We start from the raw sequence: 22,415 nt of genomic DNA on the forward strand, positions 1-22,415 counted from the left end.
AAGCTGGCTCACTGCATCCAAACACATACACTCATTCACACACTGACAAAAGAGCAAGAAAGGCAGAGAGAAACATTTACATTTAAGATTGCACTCACACACAGAGCTTGTTTACATTTTAGATTCAGCACACACTCATACTCAAAAAGGAGCCCCCCCCCCCCATCAACCCAGAAAGGCGTCTGGGTGGTGTATGTGGTGTGGCCATATGGAGCTGATGATGGTGTGTGTGGGGCAGGCTGACTTGACACCAGGCCTGTGGAACTCACAAGCTTGCCTTAATTGACTTGTAAAACTGCCTAAAATGCTGTTTTATGGCACCATTTAAGACGACTCACATAGAGTTTGATATCAAGTCATGCTTAGCAATCAAATGTGTCACAGGCATCCTTTATTTTCCGACCAAACTCTCATAAACTTTAATCTGCCTCAAGGAAAAGTAAAAGGGGGAAAAAAGATTGAGATCTACAATCTCACCAAATTGGCAGTTTGATAGTGTGACAGCATTAAGGAGCTGAGATGGTGAAGCAGAAGGCTGGCAGCCATGTGCATATAGATTTGGATTGGGGAAGTCAGGCTGACAGTTGTGAAGATATAAATGAGCCTGCACTCTTTGTGCGCTGACAGCTGTGGATTTGGTGCTACTTCTGGTAGGCCCCTGCGATCCCAGCACTGCTCTCTTTGTTGTCAGAGACTGCTCGCGTTCCCTCCGTCGCTGATCCAAGGGGCCGGCCGGCCTGGGCAAATAAGAAATGGACGTGATGTATGGCCTCGGGATGGATGGAGCGCTGCTCTCCAAGGAGCTCCTGCTGGGTGACTCGCACCCCTCTCACCCACAGATACACAGATGCAGATGCTTCGGCTTTGACTGCAGCTGGAGATTGAGAGGGGATGTGACATTTCACAGACTGATCCAAACCCAGGCACAGCCCAGCCTCCAGACCAACATGCTAAATACCAAAGCCATAGAACAGGGTGCTGGAGATAGGGATCCTTGGGAAATGCTATCAAAAGACCTAGGTGGCAATGCCTGTTTGTGTGTGTGGAAATCAGTGCAGTTTTATTGATTAGATTTCAGTCCCTGATAAAGCTAAAACTCCTCTGTACCCTATGCATATTAGCCAATAAGAAATCATGAGACAATTCAATTTATTATTGGCAAGATTATTCACTAAATGTTATTAATTATTTTGCCACTACTTTGTACCTTTGAATGTGTAAATTATACAGTTTTGAGAGTGAGAAACTGAAATATCTATGCAAATGGGTCCTTGGGGTTTAAGAGATAAATGCCTAATTGTATGTAGGGATTTGGCTTTTCAGGCTTGTCACTTACCTCTGGAAGCTTTAATAAAGGACTCTTTTCTGATCCTACCAGGTCTAAAATCACAGTGGAGTGCAAGCTGCTCAACATCTAGAGAGTAGGGCATAAATCCCAGAGAAATGCACATTCCATTACTTGTTCCTACTGAAAGAGAATGCTCATAGAAATTCAATGTCATATTTTGGATCAGCTATAAGCTCATTGAATAAGAACATAATGTGAATCTAAGGTGATTTCAGGAAATATTTTAAGACAGTTGAGATTAAAGGCCTTTTTTACTTCTGCTCAAGTCTTGTCTTGCTCATGCTTTTCAGAATACGAAGAAGTTACTTTTCCTTTTAGTTGTTGAAAGCTTCAAAAATGAGACTACCCACCTTATTTTCTATTTTATGCATTTAATGAAGCAAACTTGTTTATGTACAATATACCATATATACATCAAAAGCATGTCTATAAATGAGGTGTTTAACTTGATTTCATCTTTTGAAAATGGAGATGATCAAATAGGATAGGAATGGCTACTGTTAGTGGCCTTATAGAAAAGACTGGGTCCCAGGCATGTTTCACTTGAACCAATCAGGATTTGACAAATATTTATAGCATTTTTACTTTTGCCTCAAGCTTGGTAATATGGTCATTTGGGGGCATTAAGATGACTCAGGTTTTTTATAGTCTCCAGAATTATTTGCTGTCCCTTGTTAGGATTGGGTTGGCACATTCAGTGTGCCAGATAAACAGACAAATTGTCTTTGTGAGCCTCAGTGGGCATATGTTCTATGAATCTCTAAACATCACTCTGCTTGGGTGATAGCAACTGTTGCTAAGCTTCAAGAATGAAGATTGATTTTCTTGGCATGTGTTTGCCAGACATCTCTGTCAGCAAGCTTCAGAACTTCAGCTGTACTGTGTTGAGCACTATTCTTCAATCCCATGGGTTATGAGCACTGTCCCAGTATGCAGTCTCTCTGCCACTCCCTTTGTAGCACTATATTGCCCATGAAATATTCAACTAACAGGGATAAACTAATGGCATAGTCAGCCTTTTGCTAAAATGGCCATTTTCTTTCGATTGAGTGATGTGATAGTTAACCTGTTTAGAAACAAGACACTGGATATGCACCTGGAATTGACTACTGTGTCCAAATCAAACAATCTACCCCAAGGCCACATAAAAGAAGCCATTCCATGAAAAGAAAGCACCTGCTGATTTTCATGCCCAGGCCTGTAAGATTTCAGTGCAAAGATCATGAATAAAACAGAAAAGCTTTCCTGTTCACTGCAATGCAAATTAAATATTTTGAAAGATTTCAAGGACAGTAGCCTAGGTTTCTTAATGTAATACCTCAACCAGAATGCTCTGTTAGTTTAATGTCCAAGACTAAGCTTGACTTGCATCTAGAAAAGGGGCCACTACATTATTATCAGGGAATGTTTTTACTGCCCTTTGGTGTATTTAGAGAGAAAAGTGGAAAAGTGAGAGAGAGAAAAGGGTGAAACAGAGTAAAAGTGTCCTTACTGCTTTTTCCCACTGTGTCCCCAGCCACACAACGCCCAGTCATTGTCAGTTCTGTGTAATTATGGGCCTGTACCATACCATTAAGTAAGGTTCATGCATGTCACTGAAGCTCAGTGTATATACTGGAAAAAGCACTTCACGAGTAAAACTGAATGGGGACTTCAGATTTATATCCTAACCTTTATTTTATTTATAGGCATTGGTCATGGTTTGTATTTATTTCTGTCACCTCATTATAACTGTTGACCATTATTCAGGTTTGTCTATTACCTGACGCAGTGATTCACAAGGAATAAATGGAAAAAAAAGCTAAATTGTAATTTAACATCCATCATTCTTGTTGTGTGGGAGATGTTCTGTCAGTCCCTTTGAGTGTTTGCCTTTTAAGCTAGAGAAAATATAGTACCAAGTCTAACATGGCAGAAGAGAGGAGTATCCGCACAAATGGGCAATTTTCCCATGTCCCTCCATTTAAAGTTGGCTAAAGGTAGGGGGGGCACTTTATACAGATTTTGCTGAATATAAGAATAATAGGCTAAAGATCATGCATGTAGTTTACATTTCAGGTACATAGAGATGAAGCAATTCTCTGTTTTTACTTGCATAAACATTAGAATAGTTCTCTGATATACAACTCAAATTACAGTTCTCATGGGGTATAAATCATTAATATAAAAGTCATGAGCATGGTTTGTGCGATGTATTGACAATCAAGTCTGTCTTTGTGCTTGCAAGTTTTGAGTATCACCTCTTACTGATTGATCTTGCTTCAGTATTACAGTTTGTTTTTTACTTTGTGTTATACTGCTCTCTCCTGGTGATATGTGGTATTGCTTAGTCTCACATGTATTTTTGAAGCTTATTAGTCCTACCTCCTTTTCAAATGTCCAAATACTATGCATGTGTAGTACAGACATTTCTTCATGAGGTAATGAACTATTGCATGTTTACTGTTCTCACCACATGCCAACTAATTCTGTGTCAAAATGCTATGGTGAGAACTGATAATCTATTCAACATCTAACATCAATTTTCTTTATTTTCTCTCTTTCCAGGACTTCAAGATGATGACAGATGAACATTGACTCATGGAAGAAATGAGGAGATCAGAGAGAAGAGATTAATCTTGTGCTTTTTGCTTAAGTCGCTGGAGGCCCATTGATCCAGACTAGAGCACAATGTCATTGTGTCACAGACTGCACAGATAAGGAGCAGCCCACTGAACCAGCCACGCTGGCACCATGGCAGGAGAGACTAAACGGACATATGCCGGCAAAGAACTGGATACAGAGTCCAATCAGCATGAAAATGGGCCTGCAAGAGAGCAGTTCAATGAGAAAGCTTTGAAAGGGTCCCCTGACCACTTTCAGAATGTGAGTCTGGAGTCACAGACTGTTAACAATGGTGCTAAGTTTGTAGAAAAGGAGAGAGAGAACACTCAGCAGCGTGAGGCTGTTATCCGGCCACAACAAGCGGGAAAAATTGATTTCAAGTCACTGCAGAATCATTCCAAGTTTGCTAGTGACAGAACATGGCCTAGCGGGAAGGGCAGCCCTCAGTCCCCCAGTGGGAAGAGTCGTAATCGGGATAAGGCAAAAAAGTCCGGAAAAGGAGAGCGTGGTAACCCACAGCAGCTGTACAGACTGAGTATTACAAATCCACGCTCCAATCCTACAATTGGGATAGCCTATCCACAGCAGAAGGTTTCACCTCCCAAAAAGCTGGAGGCCAGCCGAGGCCCTGTCTCAGGCAGCTACAGGTTTCATGTGCCAAGTATCCCAGAGCGAGAAGCCGAACTGCAACAGGAGGAGCTCAACTACAACCGCTGCTTCCAGGAGGGGTCCTCCAACCTCACCTCCCCAAGCTATACCTCACAACCAGTGGGCTCTGCAGCTGGGGGCCCTGTTCACCAGCACCCACCACCCACTGCACCACAGCATCAGCCTGGTCAATTGGAGACCAGTAACACACAACCTGTCAACCAAATTCTATTCTCTGACTTTCAGTTGGGTGGAGCTGACATGTGGCAGTCTCCTGACAGGACTTTCAGTAACAGTAGTTTTGGGGTCCCATCACAAAAACCAAACAACGTTATGGAGGTGAACAAGCCAAATGGGTTTGTTCCCTTGTCATTTCAGTATGGGTATCCGTTGTTAGATGATGCAGCCACCGCAGAACCGTTTCCCTGTGATCAGAACCCACAGTCCCAGGACTTTATTGAAGCATCTCTGGGTTCAAACCAAGTGCCCCAAAACTCTTTTTCTTTTCAGTCTTCTGGGGAAGAACATGATGTTGTTCAAAGCAATGCACAATTTAGTAATGAACAGTCAGAAGACAGGCCACCATACTCTTTACACTCCAAAGCACCCCAGTATGTGCAGACTCCTCATAGTATGCCATCATCTGTACATTGTACAAGGACCATAGGAGAGGATGTCAGCACTGGTGAGAGCTCAGTATCAAGCAGTCACCAAACAGAGCAGAATAAGAGTGTTTTATCTGATAAATCAGACACTTATTGTCCAGTAGACACTAGAGATGTAGGTGTTACTACAGGGAGCAAAAGAGGCTGCCACTCAAAAAACAGTGCTTGTAGTCAGAGGGCTCTTATTCAAGGCAGTGTTCATCATGTCAGAAATATTGCACAGGGTCAAAGTTCACAGTTGCACTTTTCAAACAAAGCTTACAGCAGCCCTCCATCTAATACCATCCACATGGGCACAGCACCTCATGACAAAAATAACAAAAACCACAGTAGGGTAACACAGCCATGGGAAGGGCCCAACAAGACCTTCCCATCACCCATGGACCAGAATTCCACACCATACCCAGTTCAGTGCCAAACTCCCCTTGAGCAAAGACAAACCACAGGAATTAACAGTCGCATGCCATGGCAGCAGATACACCTCACTTCAGCCATGCCGAACCAAAACAGGATTGAGCTTTCCAGGCAACTTAGTAATCAGCAGCTGACTTTTCTGTTAGCTCCCTCTGACTGGCAAGAGGATAGTAAGTCTCAAAAAAGTAACAGTCAGAAAAGCTCCAACAATTTTCCCAGCAAAAGGCCCAGTGAGGCTTTCTCAAACCTAAGGCCAGACAGTGTCAAACAGGGCTGTAGTACAATAGCCCCATGTCAGTTTACAAATAAAATGGAATCAAGCCAAGGCCAGGTTACTGATGTCAAAAATAAATCATTATATTTTGGCATAAACCAAGCAATTCATGGGTCAGCATCAAGGAACCCCAGCTACACCCCATTACAGGTCCCAACCATGGGACTGATGATGGTATCTCCATATGATTCACCTTCACATTCACCCATTCAGAATCCAGCATCTAGCAGCACATGTTCTTCCCTTTCACCAGAATCTACTAGTCCTGTCAACAGTGGCTCTGATGACAGCCAGAATTCAAAGGTCCCTCCACCTCAGTTTTATCACCAGCATCAGAGTAAGGCATCTTCAGACAACTTGAACTCTAATCAGCATCACTTCCATTCTGAGGTCTCCCGCACTCTGCACTACAACCAAGACAAAGCCAAAGAGAATATTTTGAGCTTTTCAGCAAATATCAGACATCCAAAGCCTAACATGGAAAGTGGGAAAGTTTGTATGGACAGCTATGGTATGGAGCACCATCCCCCTCCTCCATATTCAGCTCACCAACTACTAGCCAGTTCATTAGCCACAGCAAATCTTGACCAACTGGATGTGCTTCTCACATGCAAACAGTGTGATCAAAATTTTAATAACCTGGCTTCATTTCTTGATCATAAACAATACTGTGGACAGCATACATTTGCACAAAATGACTTCAAAGATGTTCGCAAAGTGGAAGACACAAGAAAATTTCACACAGACCACTCAAAAGCAATTACATCTGGTACTAGTTTTGCCATGTCAAGAAGTTCATCTGATTTGCATCTGTCCCTGCTAGGACTTAACAAGAATGGAGAGATAATGTCAGACAGTGAACCCAAAGTAGATGCAAAAGACGATCCTATGAAACTCATGCTACCACCTGCACCACTCCCTGATTTGGAGATGGAAGATGCCAAGTTAGACAGCCTCATCACAGAAGCCTTGAATGGTCTGGGTTATCAGTCAGACAATGCAGAGATTGATAGTAGCTTCATTGATGCATTTGTTGATGATGAGATCACCACTACAAAATGTTCTTCTAATAGACAGACTCTTAAAACCAAAGACGCCATAGTGTTTGAAAGCAGAAGTAAGCATGAATTCACATCCAGTGAGAAATCATTAACACAGGGAAAGTATTCATTTGACTCAGACTTAGACTGCCTCACATCTGACAGCAAACATGCTGACATTATCCACAAAGAAAATAATCAGGATTCAGAAATACATGAGAAAAACACCAAAGAGGAAACCTCTGTTATGAAAAGAGACTGCATCTCAGATGAGTCTGTCACACATTCAGAATGGGTTAAAGAAACACGTAAGTCTGACAAGATAGCAGAAGAAAGTGAGAATGGTCCCAGATTTCTCCTATCGAGAAAGTTTTCAGAAAGATGTGGACTCAAAAGTTTACAAGGCAGCACCCCAATAGTTAAAACAACTATTCCTCAATCTTCTTCATCCACTAGGAGTCCAACATCTCAGAGGCCAGCAGTGAGAGATGGGAAAAGGAAAAGGGCCAGTGGAGGGAGTTGGAGTAAGGAGCTCATTCACAAAATAGTCCAGCAGAAAAATAAGCTGCACAAGCTCCATGTGAAAGGCACTAAAAACATGCAGTTTTCACTGGTGATGGAGCGGGTGACACCCACAGTACAGAACCCTACATTCAGGGAGTATGATTATGTGTCTGATTCAGATGAGGACTGTGAGCCAGTGAAAATAGCCAGCCAGGGATGTCTTAGCCAGAGCATCCGTTGCAAATACACATACACAAAAGAATGTAAGGGGAGGATAAGAGCGGATAGGAACAAGGAAAGTCAATGGAAGCAGGACAAAATAGAGAGCTTTGAATCCAAGAAATCTGAGGCTGTCTCTCCATCTTCAATAAAAGAAACCTCTGGTCACCAGAGAGTGCGAAGACGAAGCAGCAGATCCTCCACCAGTAGTGAAATCAGCACATCTGTGAGCATCTCCAGTGAGAGCATTAATAGCCCTAAAAGCATTGATCGCACAGATTCAGACTGTGAGAAAAGAATGGAGATAAGAAAAAAAGACCAGGACTCCTGTGAGCAGGAGATATCTCCACAAAGGATACTAAAAGAGTCCAGCACATCATTAGCTCTGACCTTCACCAAAAACACAAAGCATTACAGCACTGACAAGATTCTACTCTCAGAACTCAAAGACAGCTATACTACTTCAAAGTGTTCAAATGTCATCAGCACATCAGAAGAGACTGCATCAGAACACACCTTGACTAAAAGTACTGTTAGCCTTTCCAGGTTCAAAACCACCAGAGTAGAGGTAGAAGAACAAATGGACCACTATGGCTGTGAAATAGGCATTACTGCAGGCACAGAAGAGCCCACACCACTCAGAAAAGAATATAAAGATTACATAAAGGCTAGCACACACCTCAGAAGGCCTAGGGTAACACTGAACCCATTGAAGACCAAAAACGAAAAAGACACAAACCAACTCTGTAAAATCAAAAGAGATAACAATGACTTTTCAAAAGAAAAATCATTGCCCAAGAAGAGAGAGAGCCAGAAGACGCATCAAGATTCAGACTCTTCATCAGCTACCCTTGACATCACCAGTGATATTTCCTCAGTCAAAGAAACAAAGACTGGTTCAAGTGCCTTGTTCTCTGAACCACCATCACTTTGCAGTTCACTCATGGAAGATGTTTGTGGATCTCCTGCTAAACTTCATGATGCATCCCCACACAAGGACAGAAACTGTCTCATACCTTATTCTTTAGAACATGAGCAGAGTCTTATGAAGTCACCCCTTTCATTTGACACATCATCAATGTTTGGTGACCTTACAGTAAGTGGATTTGACAACAACCTGTATCCAGATATTCAGCTAACCAAAGAGGGCTTTGGACCTATAGAGACCACAGCAGACAAGAAAGAGCTCTTTGAGTCATCCTTTTCTCCACTGTTAGAGCAGAGAGACTGGAGCCTGATAGAAGATGTCACTCCTGAGCTACCAGATGAGATTTCACAGTACAAAGAGGATTCAGATATAACAAATGATAAAAAGACCAGTTTTAACCAAGTTCATTTCGCATTGCCTGAGAAAATAATGGACTACCATCCAAATCTCAGCAGCTGTGTCTCCGAAGATGAGCTTGAGATAAAGAGAATTGTGACAGAGCTTGAGAGCCAGCTTCAGACAGCTAAGCCCTCTCCTCTTGACAATGAAACACCAAAACATCTAACCATGAGTAAATTTTCACCATTGAGGCTAGCTCATGAAAGTGAGAGTGAACAGAGTAGCTTGGATGTGGTTTGCTCATCAGAAAGCTTAGCCCTTGCTGCACCACCAGACTCTCATCCAGAGCTTTTCTCTGAACCTGACCTGCCATGGTCCAGTCCAGTCCAGTTTGGGTTAATGGGTGGACAGCAGTGTCTTCACACACCAACGCACTCCACTGTGGCAGATACTCCAATTAATTTAGACCAAGAGAAATTAGATTCAAAGGATGGCACAGACCTAAAAGATGTATCCACGGAGAAACAACCAGCACTAAACAATGAAGAGAAAATTCAGAGTGAAGATTCTCAGGGTACAACTACAGACAAATCAGAAGAAATGATTGAGCATGAAATATACACAGAAAACCTCATGAAAAGCCTAGAAGTGATGTCAGATTCTTTGTCATCAGGCCTGGAATCTTCTAGATCACCTATTCAAGAAAAAGAGTGCAGTGCTGCTAAAGAGCAAGAAAAACATGATGACAAGATAGAACCCACAAATGCAAGAGTGGATGCTAGAAACTGCTCATTAGATCTCAACAAAAAACTCTTGGAACGTCCTCACAATCTTATGATGCATGACATTTGTGACTCAAAGTTAGATGACACCTTAGTCACAGAAGAAAGCACCAGTGTTGCTGAGGAAAGTCATCTCTTTCTGCAAGTTGAAAGTACACATTTGAAAGAGCTACAATCTGATAAGAGAACCTGTGAAAGTGCTTCAACCAAAGATTGTGACGAATCATCCAACACAATCAACCTATCAAAATCACCAGTTATATTTGAACACGAGAGATGTGAACCATCTGTTTGCCATGTAGCGACAGGTGGAATTAGTTCTGAATCACATGTTAGGGAAGACCTCAATTCAAAGAGTCTTCCCAACAATCCAAATGTTCCTCTAACACTCTCAGATGAACTGAAAGAGGACAGCACTGTGTGTCTCAATAGTGACAGCAGCCAAGAGGAGATTTTCCTGGAATGTAATGCTACAGAAGATGATAAAAAAATGCTTGACTCTGCCTCAGCAAAGCATAACATTCAAGACTGTGAGAATGAAACTGGCAAAATAGAGACAGCTAAAATCAACCTTGACCTAAAGAATGGTCAAGAACTTGACAGTATTGAATCTTCATATAGTGGGGATGTTCACCTACGCAAGACCCAGGAAAGTGACCAGGATAAAGTGATTCCTCATGAGCAACCACAAATGGAGACCAAGGATCAATGCTGTGAACCCACTTCACATATGACTTCTTCTCCTAAACATCCATCTTGTGGAGAGCATGTACAGCGTATGGATGAGGACTCTAAAGCAGAAACTTTGCCACCAATAAGTCCATCACCACTTGGTCCTCTACACATTTCTTCAAAGAGTTCTACTGTGCATGCACACATGAGTCCATTAACAGTTAGTTGGACTGATATTGGCATGATTACCCCTACTTTAATAGAAGACAGAACAAGCCTCAGAAGAGAAAGTGCTGAAGACATAGATGCTGGCAGGCCATTGGATTATTGTGAGTCATCAGCCACAACAACAGAGATTAATAACTCTTTTGCTCCCCATCTGGATTTTGCAGGGACCACAGAAAGCAAAATCTCTAGTCCAGGAACAATTTTGGCTGCGGACAGCATCTCCAAACAAGCTTTCAGTGAAGCAAGTGAGAAGTCTGAAGTACTGGATGTTTCCCAAAATAAAGACACACTGTATGAGTTCAAACTAAGCCCACTAAATTACAGTGAAAGACATTTTAGTGACTGTAGTTCTAAAACTATAAATAATGAAACAGACATTCAACCCAACATAAAGACAAGCCCAAAAGACAGCCTTGACTTTAGCAGTTGTGGACTGACTCTCAATACACAGCTGTCTTCAAATTGCCGTCTCAGTCCAATACATGTTCAAAATGAGCTTGAATTAACTTCTCAAGATCATTTGGTCAAACTCAACATACCACATATTCATGATACAACTAGGCAAAATGAAACGTACTCCTATAAGTCACCTACTCACCATCTCCAAGGAGAAAATACAGAACAGCTCTCAAAAATTCCCCAAGGTGATTTGAACGCTTGTACTGTACCCCTTGAAACTATTGTTTACATGGACTTGCCCATTAACCTGCTTAAAAAGGCAGATGCTGAAAATGCAAACAGTCAAATAAACCCTTTTAAGACTGAAACCCTGCCTCAGATGTCCAGTATGCCCAGCATTCAGGAAACAGTTAATTCTGAAGAACAACTACAAACAGTCTCTGTAAGTGTCCCAAATGTGCCTAATCCAATGACGGGACAATGCACTAAGCAGTCAGACATAAAATCCTCACCAAAAAAAGGTGGTACACACAATGCAGTTCAAGGCAAATTTCAATGTGAAATATGTTTCATGTTCTTCCGCACCATACCAGGACTAAAGAGACACAAAGCCATGAAGCACACAGTGAAAGCTGAAGGCATCCCAGTTCAAAACCCAACCTTGAGCAACCAAGGCTTTGTGCCTGTTTACCAAGTGCCACAGTCAGTAGACAAGGACCTGAAAGACACATTTGGGATCCTTGATCCAGTAGTCTTGCTGCACCCAGGCAGAGAAGGTGTGCCTATAAGTCATGGAGATCAAGTGCTTTTGCCTTCAGTTTTTGAAGGTATAGAAATTGAATCAAATGGTTCAAAAAATATAAACAGTAAGGACAAGGAAGATAAGCTTTCAGTAACTGAGAAAGCAAAGAAAAACAGCAAAGTGAAAAGGAGCAAGAGCATGGATATCAACAATGAAGGAATAACTCCTGAACTGATAAAACAAGACACTTTCTCAGATGAGTTACTCAGTATACTTAAAACTGACATCCTACAGGCTATTTCTCCGGATTTCCCCACAATGGCACAACCAGAGTGCCACAAGTCACCTGAAAAACAAAGCATAACTAATAGTTCCAGTTGTGAAGAGGTCAAAGGAACAGAAGAGTGTCAGGGTATGGAAAGTGCTTGTGGTGATGAGCAAGAGATTGCAACCATGTTCACCAAGCACCCTGAACTGTACAACAATGGAGCTGAAGAAGAAGATGCAACAGCAAAGGCAGAAAGTTGCACAATGCAAGAGTCAGTAGAAAACAATGACGAGTCAAATTCTGCCATTTGTAAGGAATATGCAGATACCAAGGAATTTCTTGATGTGAAAGAAATCTGTGATCCATGTGAAGATCCTGTAGTTGCAATCAAATGTGAGTCAACTACAGATGAAAATGATGCCCACTCTGATGGTTATAAAGCTCATTCTTTAAGTCCAGGTGAGTTGGCTCCTGATCTCAAAGCTCTCTTTGATGATGAAAGCACATTCTCCCAATTATTCCCAAGGAATGATGACAGGAAAAGGAAAAAGTGTGCACGTGTTTATGGGAAAAGTAACAAAAAGCAGAAACAAATGCCCAGTTTAATCTCAGAATTTACTGCCCCCGCCATGTTTCTTGATAAGAGTGAAGAGAATAAGGACAAAACAGACAATATGTTTGTCAGTAATCTGAATGAGCATTGTGAATATGAAACAACATCTCTTGATGATGCAAAGATGCTTGAGATGTGCCATAAGAGCACACTCAAAAGTTCTGTTGAGAATAATGTCCCAATAGATGCCATAACAGATCATCAAACAGATTATGAAGACACTCCAGAGGTTAGCATTAAGGACTTTTTATGCCAAACAGAAGGCACATTTAGGAAAACTTTAGTGCATTTAGAAGGATCTGAAGACACAAGTACAGAGAAAGCTGGGTACTCAGGTACACAGGGAGATTGTAAAGCTGAGGTTCCCACAAGGCCTACTCCTATGGAATTAGTCTGCGTGCAAGATAATGTCATTCGCCATCCAAGCATTGACATTCAGAATCTTAACACTACATTTCAGCTCCCTGAAATTCAGTTCTTTGAGCCTGGAAGGGACATTTCTTTAGTTGAGGATATTGCAAGCAACAATACTGAGATCAAAGAGCCTGAAAAATCCCCAAAGAAACCCACAGAACGCAAGGGTAGGAAACGCATTGAAACTGGGCTGAAGCCCAAGGATAAACAATACAAATGCAAAGTGTGTTTCACATGGTTTCTCACCTTGGGTGAGCTAGACTTCCACAAGCTTTCTCACAATCCTTCACCTCCTCCCACTTGTTATATGTGTGTCCAGCGCAAATTTAGCTCACGAGAACAGCTTCGAGACCATCTAAGGGAGAAGCATGCCAAGAATAAAGCAGGTGTCTGGACTTGTGGCATGTGCTTAAAGGAGATCTCAGATGTTTGGATGTACAATGAGCATCTCCGTGAACATGCTACACAGTTTGCTCGAAAGGGTCAGTCTCAAAGTTCTTTGCTGGATATGCCAGGCTGCTTAATGCAGGAGAATGCTGTCAAGAACTTTATCTCTTCAATAATGCAGCATCGGTCTAACAAGTCTATAAAAGGACAGAATGCCAAAACTTCTAAGGAAGAGAGAAAGGCTTCTGTAGATGTCCCTGGTGTCGAGCAAAAGTCCTCCGATGTATGCGAGACTCCAACTGTAAAGACTAAAGTAAACACAGGGGGAGGGAGCAAACGTAGCACCCTAACACCACTTGAAGTTCTACATAAAGCAGAGACTACACCAAAAAATGTTGAAATGCATCCCAATTGCAAAGACCCCTCAAGAGACTGTCACCACTGTGGCAAGCAGTTTCCAAAACCATTTAAGCTTCAACGCCATCTGGTGGTTCACAGCTTGCAGAAGATTTTCATGTGTCACAAATGTCCTGTGTCATATCAGGAAGCAAAAGAGCTGAGAGATCACTTGAAAAATGAGCATGAAGAAGTTGATGAACTAGATTCAAAGCACACCACACTGTATACATGTGAGCTATGTGCAGATGTTATGCATGTAATTAAGAAGTCTTTCATCTGCAGTACCTGCAACTACACCTTCTCTAAGAAAGAACAGTTTGACCGTCATATGGAGAAACATCTGGCTGGAGGGAACAAGATCTTTAAGTTTAGGGGGGTTGGGAGACCTTGCAAGCCCCTCAAATCAAAGGATGATGAATTTGATATCCCACCAAATAAGAGAAGGAAGTTGTTTAGTGAGAGTTCACAAGATAACAGCTTGGACAGTGGCATTGCCAGCATTGGATCTATACATTTAAACCAGTCTACTGACACACAGAGTCTGAAACCAATTGTGGAAGACCTTCCACACAACAGCACTAACAAGCAGTCCACTGAGACAAATAATACAAGTGTGAAAATTGAGAATGAGCCAGAGGATGTTTCTGAGGCTCTGGAAGAGCTAGGGCCATGTCATCCCCAAATGGATTCTGATGAGCACACATTTCCCATAACAGCAGTGCCCAAAGAGGAAGATAATGTAGACACTCATACACATGAACTCCAAAACATAGACACCAGAGAAGTTGGTACAGACAACAGGAGCTCTTTGGCTGACACCTATAATGTCAAAATTGAGGAGGAATGTGGAGCGATTCAGACGACATTACCAATGCCAATTTCACATGAGATTAGTGTTGAGGGGATCAGCATGAAAGAATGCTCAGGTCTTGCAAATGCAGGTGAGATGATGGAGGTTGACGATTCAGATCTGTGCAACTTACAAAATTCTGTTCAAACAAATAAAAGCCTGAAAAGCCAAAAGACAGAAGATCCCTTGCCTAATGAGGACGACCATCTTGAACAGCCATCACCGTCCAATCAGATGAACCAGCAGAAGCTGGAACAGATAAATGAGCATTCGTCCCTTGATATAAATGAAAGTGAGAAAGACACAAATGATGTTGAACAACCCACCTGCAACCTGGTTAAGGACAAAATTTCTTACAAGCCATCTGAAAATATTAAACATGGTCTTGATAATAGTCCAAGGTCAGGACACCTTGGAGCCACTGATGGTGCAAGTGTAAATAATGTCAAGATTCCTCTCAGCTCCATTATGGTTGAAGACAAGGACTCCATAAAACAGAAAAAAAGGAAAGATCTGAAGACAACACAAAGCTCTCAGCGGACAGCATCCCCTGCTACACGGGAGAATCTCGGCATTGATCCAAAGGTCAAAAAGAAATTTCGACCAAACAAATGTGAGAGTGTGTCTGGTCAACGGAAAGCTGATGTCTGTGGTGACTATCCTGTGCTCACATCAGTAAAAGATGATGCAGTCAGTAACAAAATAGTCACTAAGCACAAAATAGGAGCTCTGGGCCTACAACCAAAAAGAAACCCTCTTGACAGTTTTCCACCAAAGAAAGGAGAGCTCGTCCGTCATTTGAATGGGGATTGCAGAGGGAAAAAGGGTGTGCCTGGGAGATCCATCCATTCTCCCACTTCCAAGGTGTCAGTAGCCTCCTTGAACAATTCATTTAATAAATCCCGGCCCAAGCCAGGGGTTAAGTCTGTGGAGACTCATTCTTATCGTACTGCAGAGTCACAGAACAACCTTCTTAGCCAGCTATTTGGCCAAAGACTCACTGGTTTTAAGATTCCATTAAGGAAAGACACTTCTGAATCCATTAACTGAGAATGAAATGGATGCTACTAAAGAGGGGGGAACAGAGTTTTCCACTAGTCAAATGATCAAAGTGATTTTTAAACAAGACTGAGATTGTATAACCCTCCTCTGTGAAATGGTTTCACTTCTTAATAAGTCACTTTATTACTTTGTATCTTTGTATAAATGTTTTCACATTAATGTGAGGACCAGTGATACAGACAAGTTTATAAATATGAAATTAAATTGCTGGTGGCCAGCAACCTTTATACAAATAACTTTATTTTCTCTATTTTGAAGTCATGTTATAGAGACTGTATTTCATGAAAAAAGAAAAGGTTTGAAAAAAAGGTTACTTGAAAGATCGCTGAGATTTTTTTTTCCAAATTATGCATGACACTTTTCCATTCAACATGTGTTCATAAATAGTTTTGTTTCTTTGAGCAACAGGACCAAATGACATTCCGATTGTGGACTATGTCAACGTGCCTATTTTATATGCTTCTGAGAATTACTCTTTCATATTCTTTTACCTTACTGTATTGCAGTGACATTCAATGTATTAGCTTTTGTATAAGCATTAATTGGTGCTATTTTATTTTATTGTAATGTGAACACAAATGTCCTCTAACTGAAGGGAACATGTAGCGGTTACATTCATAAAATCATTCTTGCTGGTACTCAATAATTTCTGAAGAAATGAGGAAAAATACTGTGTAAACTCCATCACGAAAAGGGTTCATTTGTCCAAGTGTCCATTTGGTCTTCTCAGACGAGGGCATTAGGAAAGCCTTTTTTTCCAAGACTAAATTCAGTTCAATTTCATCTGTCCTATGAACTCAGGTGCTAACAAGGACAATTCTTGCGCATGAACCCTTATTAGGAATTCCTCCCATGCACTGATGTTACCACACACCAAATCCACACTCGGTTATCTAGATGTCCTCCAATTGTTTTATTATTACTATTATTTACTAGAACAAAAAGGTGCTTTATCTTGTTTATATGTATCTTATATTGTATTATATTGTAGGTAGATTATCTTTGGTGCAATGCATAATGTTCAAAGTTCTATTTTAATAATGTGCAACAGATGAAGAGAATAAGGAAAGGGAATTGCTTGGCCTACTGAAGGCTCTTAAGTGGTTCATAAAGTGCCTCATATAAAGGTTATTAAAAATCTGCATTGTCTTCCTTTGTTTCTTTGTCTTCTCTGGTGGACAGTGAGTTGCACTCTGTTGTTATGACTGATTGACAAAACATTTGATGAATTGCTTATCAGTTTTAATTAAGATGGGTTACATTAGCAATCAACCATGAAATCCTCTCCTCACACACAGATCCAGCCAGACGTATGACTGTTTGAATTTGCCATTTGCTTTTTATTGAAACATGAAGAATGCAACACGGTATGTGCTCCAAATTATTTGTTTAAAAAGATGAATACATAAATTCAGTGTTTGCATCTATGATATATCACTCTGTGCTCTGCATGATAATCCACTGATCACAGCAATGTTTGTCATTAGAGCAACCCAGTGCAACATCACCATGGAAGCCCCTCCCCAGTGCCAGGGCAGATATCCTTCCAGACGTTTCACTATATTAGAAGAAACAATATTGCACTGAACTTTGGTGCTTAGTCTAAGTGTTAAGCAACTGAAACATTGTTTTTCATTGAACTTCACCAAAGTGTTGATATGATGGTGCTACTTTAAATTATTCATTAAATATTTACTAGTTAAATCTTTGCTGGAAAATACAAGTCATATTTGTCATCCTATCTGTCTGTTAATTGTATATCTATTAGGTTGTTTTACAACTTGCTTTAAATTCAATGTATTTTGCAAGTTGTAAAGCACATTTTCTTTTCTTGCCCTAACCAACAGCTATAATCATCTGGTAAATAATGTCACAGTAATTTCCAAAAACATAAATAATGAGAATTACATGCATTGTACATGAATAAAAAAGCCTTCAAGATTTTGGACAAATATTTGAAAAATAGGATACTTAGTTAATAGATCAACCTTAACTAGCTCTTCAAATTGACTGTCATTTGCAGGCGAAAGTTCACCGTGTGTTTAGTGGCTTGTATCCCTACATGAGTCCCATTCATTATCACATAGGAATAAAAAGCCATAAGACACATCAGCTAAGACAGGGACACACCAGAGAGACAGAGAGAATTCTCTGGCTTTCATAATGATGCTCTTTGTATGTACCTGGCAAAAAGGGGGAGGCAGAGAGAGAGAGAGAGAGATGCACAGTAGAAAGAAAGATGTCAGTTGGCAAACAAAACAGTAGGAAGGAAAGGAAGCAGTCATATTCTCAACCATGGTGCACGTCAAAGTTGCCACTGCTGTTTTGAAGCATTTGCTTGACAGCTTTTCAATCACATCCTTTAAATACCTAGAGGAAGGAATTTTATTTACATACATAAAATGCAGTTTTAGGTTGGAAAAAGTGATTGTCATTTTGCCAGTAATGGTTAGTGATTTTACCTTTTGGGTTGCCATCAAATATGCTGTGATATGACATTGATGATATTTTTATGGTAGAAATGATAATGACATAATTGAAATAACTTGAGTTGATACTGAGGTCCCAATGTGCACAGTTGCCATCATGGATGTGGATGTCTAGTTATAAATTGTTTTTAAAAATCTGGTCTGGTCTGTGACTAGGCTGTCCATTTTTGAAAATCTGGCCTATAATGGGTCTTTATAATTTGTAGTCACTCTGAGGATTTACTAAGGGAAAAATGTCAGCGATGTTTGACATTGTCAAATGTTATTTTAGTTTCAAAATCACACAAATGATTATCAATCAATCAAATAGCAGAAAAAATGTAATGCACTTTTTTGTGTTGAGCAGTAATTGCATGGTGCCTTGTCAGGCCTGATCTGATCATTTCATCTGTGAGGGAAATCTCCAGGGAAGCAGGACGGCTTTGCTCTTTGAAGTAGAGTGACGTTATCACTGTGGCTGGCCCTGAAATAGCATCGGTTTCCCCGGCTGCTCGGCTGCCATGCTGCCACTCAAGGAGGGCTGCAGATTGCGAGCAGATAGAAAGGGACGACTGGTCAGCGGTAATGACATGGAGTCTGAGGGGAGCAGGGTCATCTGCCTCTCTCTCTGCTCTCCTCTCTCAAAACCATCACTGCACAATGGCACACTTGGCTTTGTGGAGACAGAAAATTACTGAGCATTCCATTACAAAGCCCCAGTGTCATTGGGAGAGACATATTAAAAAAAGGGTTGGGAAACAGGGCAAAGTGATGGATGTGGTTCTATTTGGTTCAGGGAAAAGCTGTCAGCTCCCTCTAACACAACATGGCTGAATGTAATATGCAGCTCTATTTGGCAGGAGAGAAAAATCATTTTGCCTCCTCTTTAGGATTAATTTTGGAAAGGAATATCAGGCTACCGTCTCATATATCCACAGGTGCAGCAGCTGCAGGTGAAGTGATGGAATGAAGTCCCTAAACTGAAAAAATGGAAAACATGCCTCATGAAAGGTGTAGGAGAATGATGGCACTGTGCAAAATCAGCATGGGTTCAGATGGTGGTTTGTCTGTATCAAAGCTAGCATGAAAAACAGCTCCACAGGCACTTCACATATTCATGTAATCCTCCACAAACACAGTCATATGGGCCCTGGTGAGTTATAATCATCTTCCCATCAGTTCTGGTGGGACCTGTTTGGGCCAAAAATCAAACAGGACTTTTATTTCCATTCCATGATTGTTTGAAATGTGAATCAGCGATCAAAGGTTTGCTATTCACCGCCTCACACTCTTCCTATCTGATCTCCCGCTTCCTGCGAGAGTTTGCCTCGCCTGTCAGCACGGCAAGAAGTAGAGAGAGCCTTTTATAGAGACACAGAGGCTGAGTGAAGTAAAAGAGTACACCACTGCCTATGGTCCTACAAACTGCCTCTGTGTATTCAAACCCATCCCTAATGTTTACTTAAAGCTTTGAGAGACATAAGATGCATAAAATCACAGGGCTTGAATTGAGTATTTGAATTAAAATACTGCTTTTTTACCTAGCCTTGCTGCCTTTTGAAATTCTGTCACAACTAGTCATGCAGGTCCCTCACAAGACTGACACCACACTCTGAGTGCATTTTACTGCCAGCATCAGGAGCCTTGATCATTAAAAAGGAGCGACATTTTACAGCCTGTCTCTTTGTCTTCTTCATTAGTGCCAAACTCCAAATGCAGAAATGGAGAGGCCGCATCTAGTTCTTTGAAAGTCTGCGTTTGATGTTCCAGGTAGAAGTAAATGATTGAGGCTGCTTCGGAGCGGAAATGTAAGCAAACCAATTGGCTGCTGGGGCTGCCTGGCCTCTAAGCCTCAGGTGATTGAAACCCAGCCGCTGAACAGCATCTGCGTAATGAGGTGCTGCCCCCAACACTAACATGTGTCTAGATTTAGATCTGAACAGGTTCTGACTACTGCTTCAATTGTTTCCACAGCCCAGAAGGAAATTGTTACTTCCCAGCCTTAATAAAGAGAACAAAGCTTAATCAATAGTGTCATTAATGAACTGGCCAAAGTGTGTCTTAAAAGGGAAAACAGTTTAACTCAAATATCTCTGCGACTTAGGATATTTTTTCTTTGGCTAATTTGAATTATTTTTTATTGTATACTTACCACCAAAACTGTAATAACTATAACAAACTGAAATACCAAAAATTGTTTTTACCAAAACAATAGTTTTTGTGAATTTATAGCGCTGCAGAGCTCAGGTCTTCAGGTCTTCATATAAAATGCATACGTTTTTTATAGATCTAACCTGAAACAGTGCAACCATTAGGCCTTTTGCACAATGCATCTTCTTCCTAACTGTCATACCCCGGAGGCCTTTCCTCCTAATGTGAATAGCAGCAGTGTGCCTTGCATCCACAGACACTGTGCATGTGTGCGTATATGGGGCTCTGCTTGGCAAGAAATGACATGGCCCATGGCGATGACATCCTCATGACATATTTGATGGGTAAACCCCAGCTTTGATTATGACAGTGATCTGATTCAGTCTAGACATCTCAGTATGCAGGGGTGGCTGATGTTCCATTACATCAGTTAAAGATTGACAGCATTGAATAATTGAGCAACTATTAATGCATGTATGTGCAGTGTTAGCAGAAAAAAAAAAAAAAAACACAAGCAAAAAATTTTTTGACTGTGACAAGTGACAAAATCGTCCGTCTGCATCAGCCATGCAGTGGAAGAGAAAACATTATTTCTGTGCCATGGCAAAGGGCTCAGAGAAACAGCTGCTTCAATACTGATATATCAGTAACACAATTGGGCTCGTATTGTTGAAGTTGCTGCACTTGGAATTTTGCTGTTTTTGCTGGTTTTTGATTAACAGATTAATCTCAGGTTTCTTTCTATTATTCTGTCAAGATTTTGAAATTTTGGTTAAACTGAATAAGCAAAAATCAAAAACAATGACATATATACAAGTATATATACACACATTTACATACATACCTATATACACATAAATACACATACAAAGTATTTAACAGATGGCAGATATATATATATATATATAGTATTGTTTCTTTGTTTCTCGCTACAGTAACCTTTGAATCTCAGAATAAGGAGGCTGCTACGTCTGGCACAAATCTTTTCAGCATTCTGAATTAGATTTTCGGTTTAGTCATGGTCTTTCCTTTGTAATCCTAACGAAAAGACTTCAGCTAGTGTGACCTGAGGGGATGCTCTATTAGAGTCTATGGAAAACTGAGGGATTGCTTTAGATCTGGCTGTGTGCTACATAACCCCCCTTTAATGCAGTGCAAGACCTCCCGCTTTACATTCAAGGCCTTGAGATATTCAACAGTGTCACCCCCTGATCTGCTGCTTATGAAGTGACCTCTGTGCAGTGCACCCATGCTAAACTGATATGATTATCTGTATATCAGACTTCACAGATGCTCTATCAGCATTATTTTCACTACGTTCATAAAGTTACATGCATATTGCAGACAGAAAAATGAGTGAGTTTATCAGTGTTACCTGTGATAGCGATGGCAGACGCATCAGTTATTCTAGTCAGTCCTGATCCTGTAAAGATAAAAGTAAGAGTTCACTTCAGCTTTAAGCATTCAGGCACCAGCCAGATGTAAATAATTAAGATGACTAATATTAATACAAGCAGGTATAAAGTAACAAAGGGCTATAGAACACTCACCTGTGCAAGTCCCACTCCACCTGTTTCATTCCTCTTCTTCTCTGCTTGTCTTTTACTTTCTCTTCACATCCCCTATTTTGCTAGCTCTTCCTCTCTGTTTCTTTTACACACACTGTCTTTCAGTCTCTGTCTGTCCTTCTCTCTCTCTCTGTCTCTCTCTCTCAGAGAGGGGGATGAGTTTGAGTCCTCAGCTCAGCGAGTCGGAGATCGGGGCTCAGCTGCAGAGACTGACATCATCCTTACAGCAGAGCAGGTTTTCCCCTCCCGTCTCTTTTTCTCTCTCTCTCTCTCTGTGCCTCACTGCTTTCTCCACTCACTTCCCCCCACCCCCACCAGTGTCATCACTGTGGAGTAAGAAGCCCTGGTCTGAATGAAACAGGCTGGGAACAAGAAATGAAAACTGGGTGTGTTTTTGTAAAGGCTTTTTATTTGCTAATCTGCCACACA

The 22,415-nt window shown here is 41.1% G+C and overlaps 1 protein-coding gene and 1 long non-coding RNA gene across 5 annotated transcripts in view; one reads left to right on the forward strand and one right to left on the reverse strand.

Moving 5' to 3' along the window:
- Positions 1-16,948, forward strand: part of LOC108428820 (zinc finger protein 469) — a 248,789-nt gene extending 231,841 nt beyond the window's left edge. For all 4 annotated transcript variants that reach the window (XM_017700129.2, XM_037542577.1, XM_017700130.2 and 1 more), the window contains one exon: positions 3,896-16,948. In XM_017700129.2, the coding sequence (XP_017555618.1) occupies positions 4,082-15,787 (11,706 nt within the window). In that variant the 5' untranslated portion in view covers positions 3,896-4,081 and the 3' untranslated portion in view covers positions 15,788-16,948. The remainder of the gene's footprint in view (positions 1-3,895) is intronic.
- Positions 68-22,201, reverse strand: LOC119264277. Its single transcript, XR_005130937.1, has 3 exons — positions 21,969-22,201; positions 21,794-21,841; positions 68-874 (listed from the first exon to the last, which is right to left on the reverse strand). It is a non-coding gene; the product is annotated as an uncharacterized LOC119264277 (long non-coding RNA).
- Positions 22,202-22,415: the final 214 nt, after the last annotated feature.

The sequence above is a fragment of the Pygocentrus nattereri genome, chromosome 11 (genome assembly GCF_015220715.1).
Source record: "Pygocentrus nattereri isolate fPygNat1 chromosome 11, fPygNat1.pri, whole genome shotgun sequence".
Lineage (NCBI taxonomy): Eukaryota > Metazoa > Chordata > Actinopteri > Characiformes > Serrasalmidae > Pygocentrus > Pygocentrus nattereri.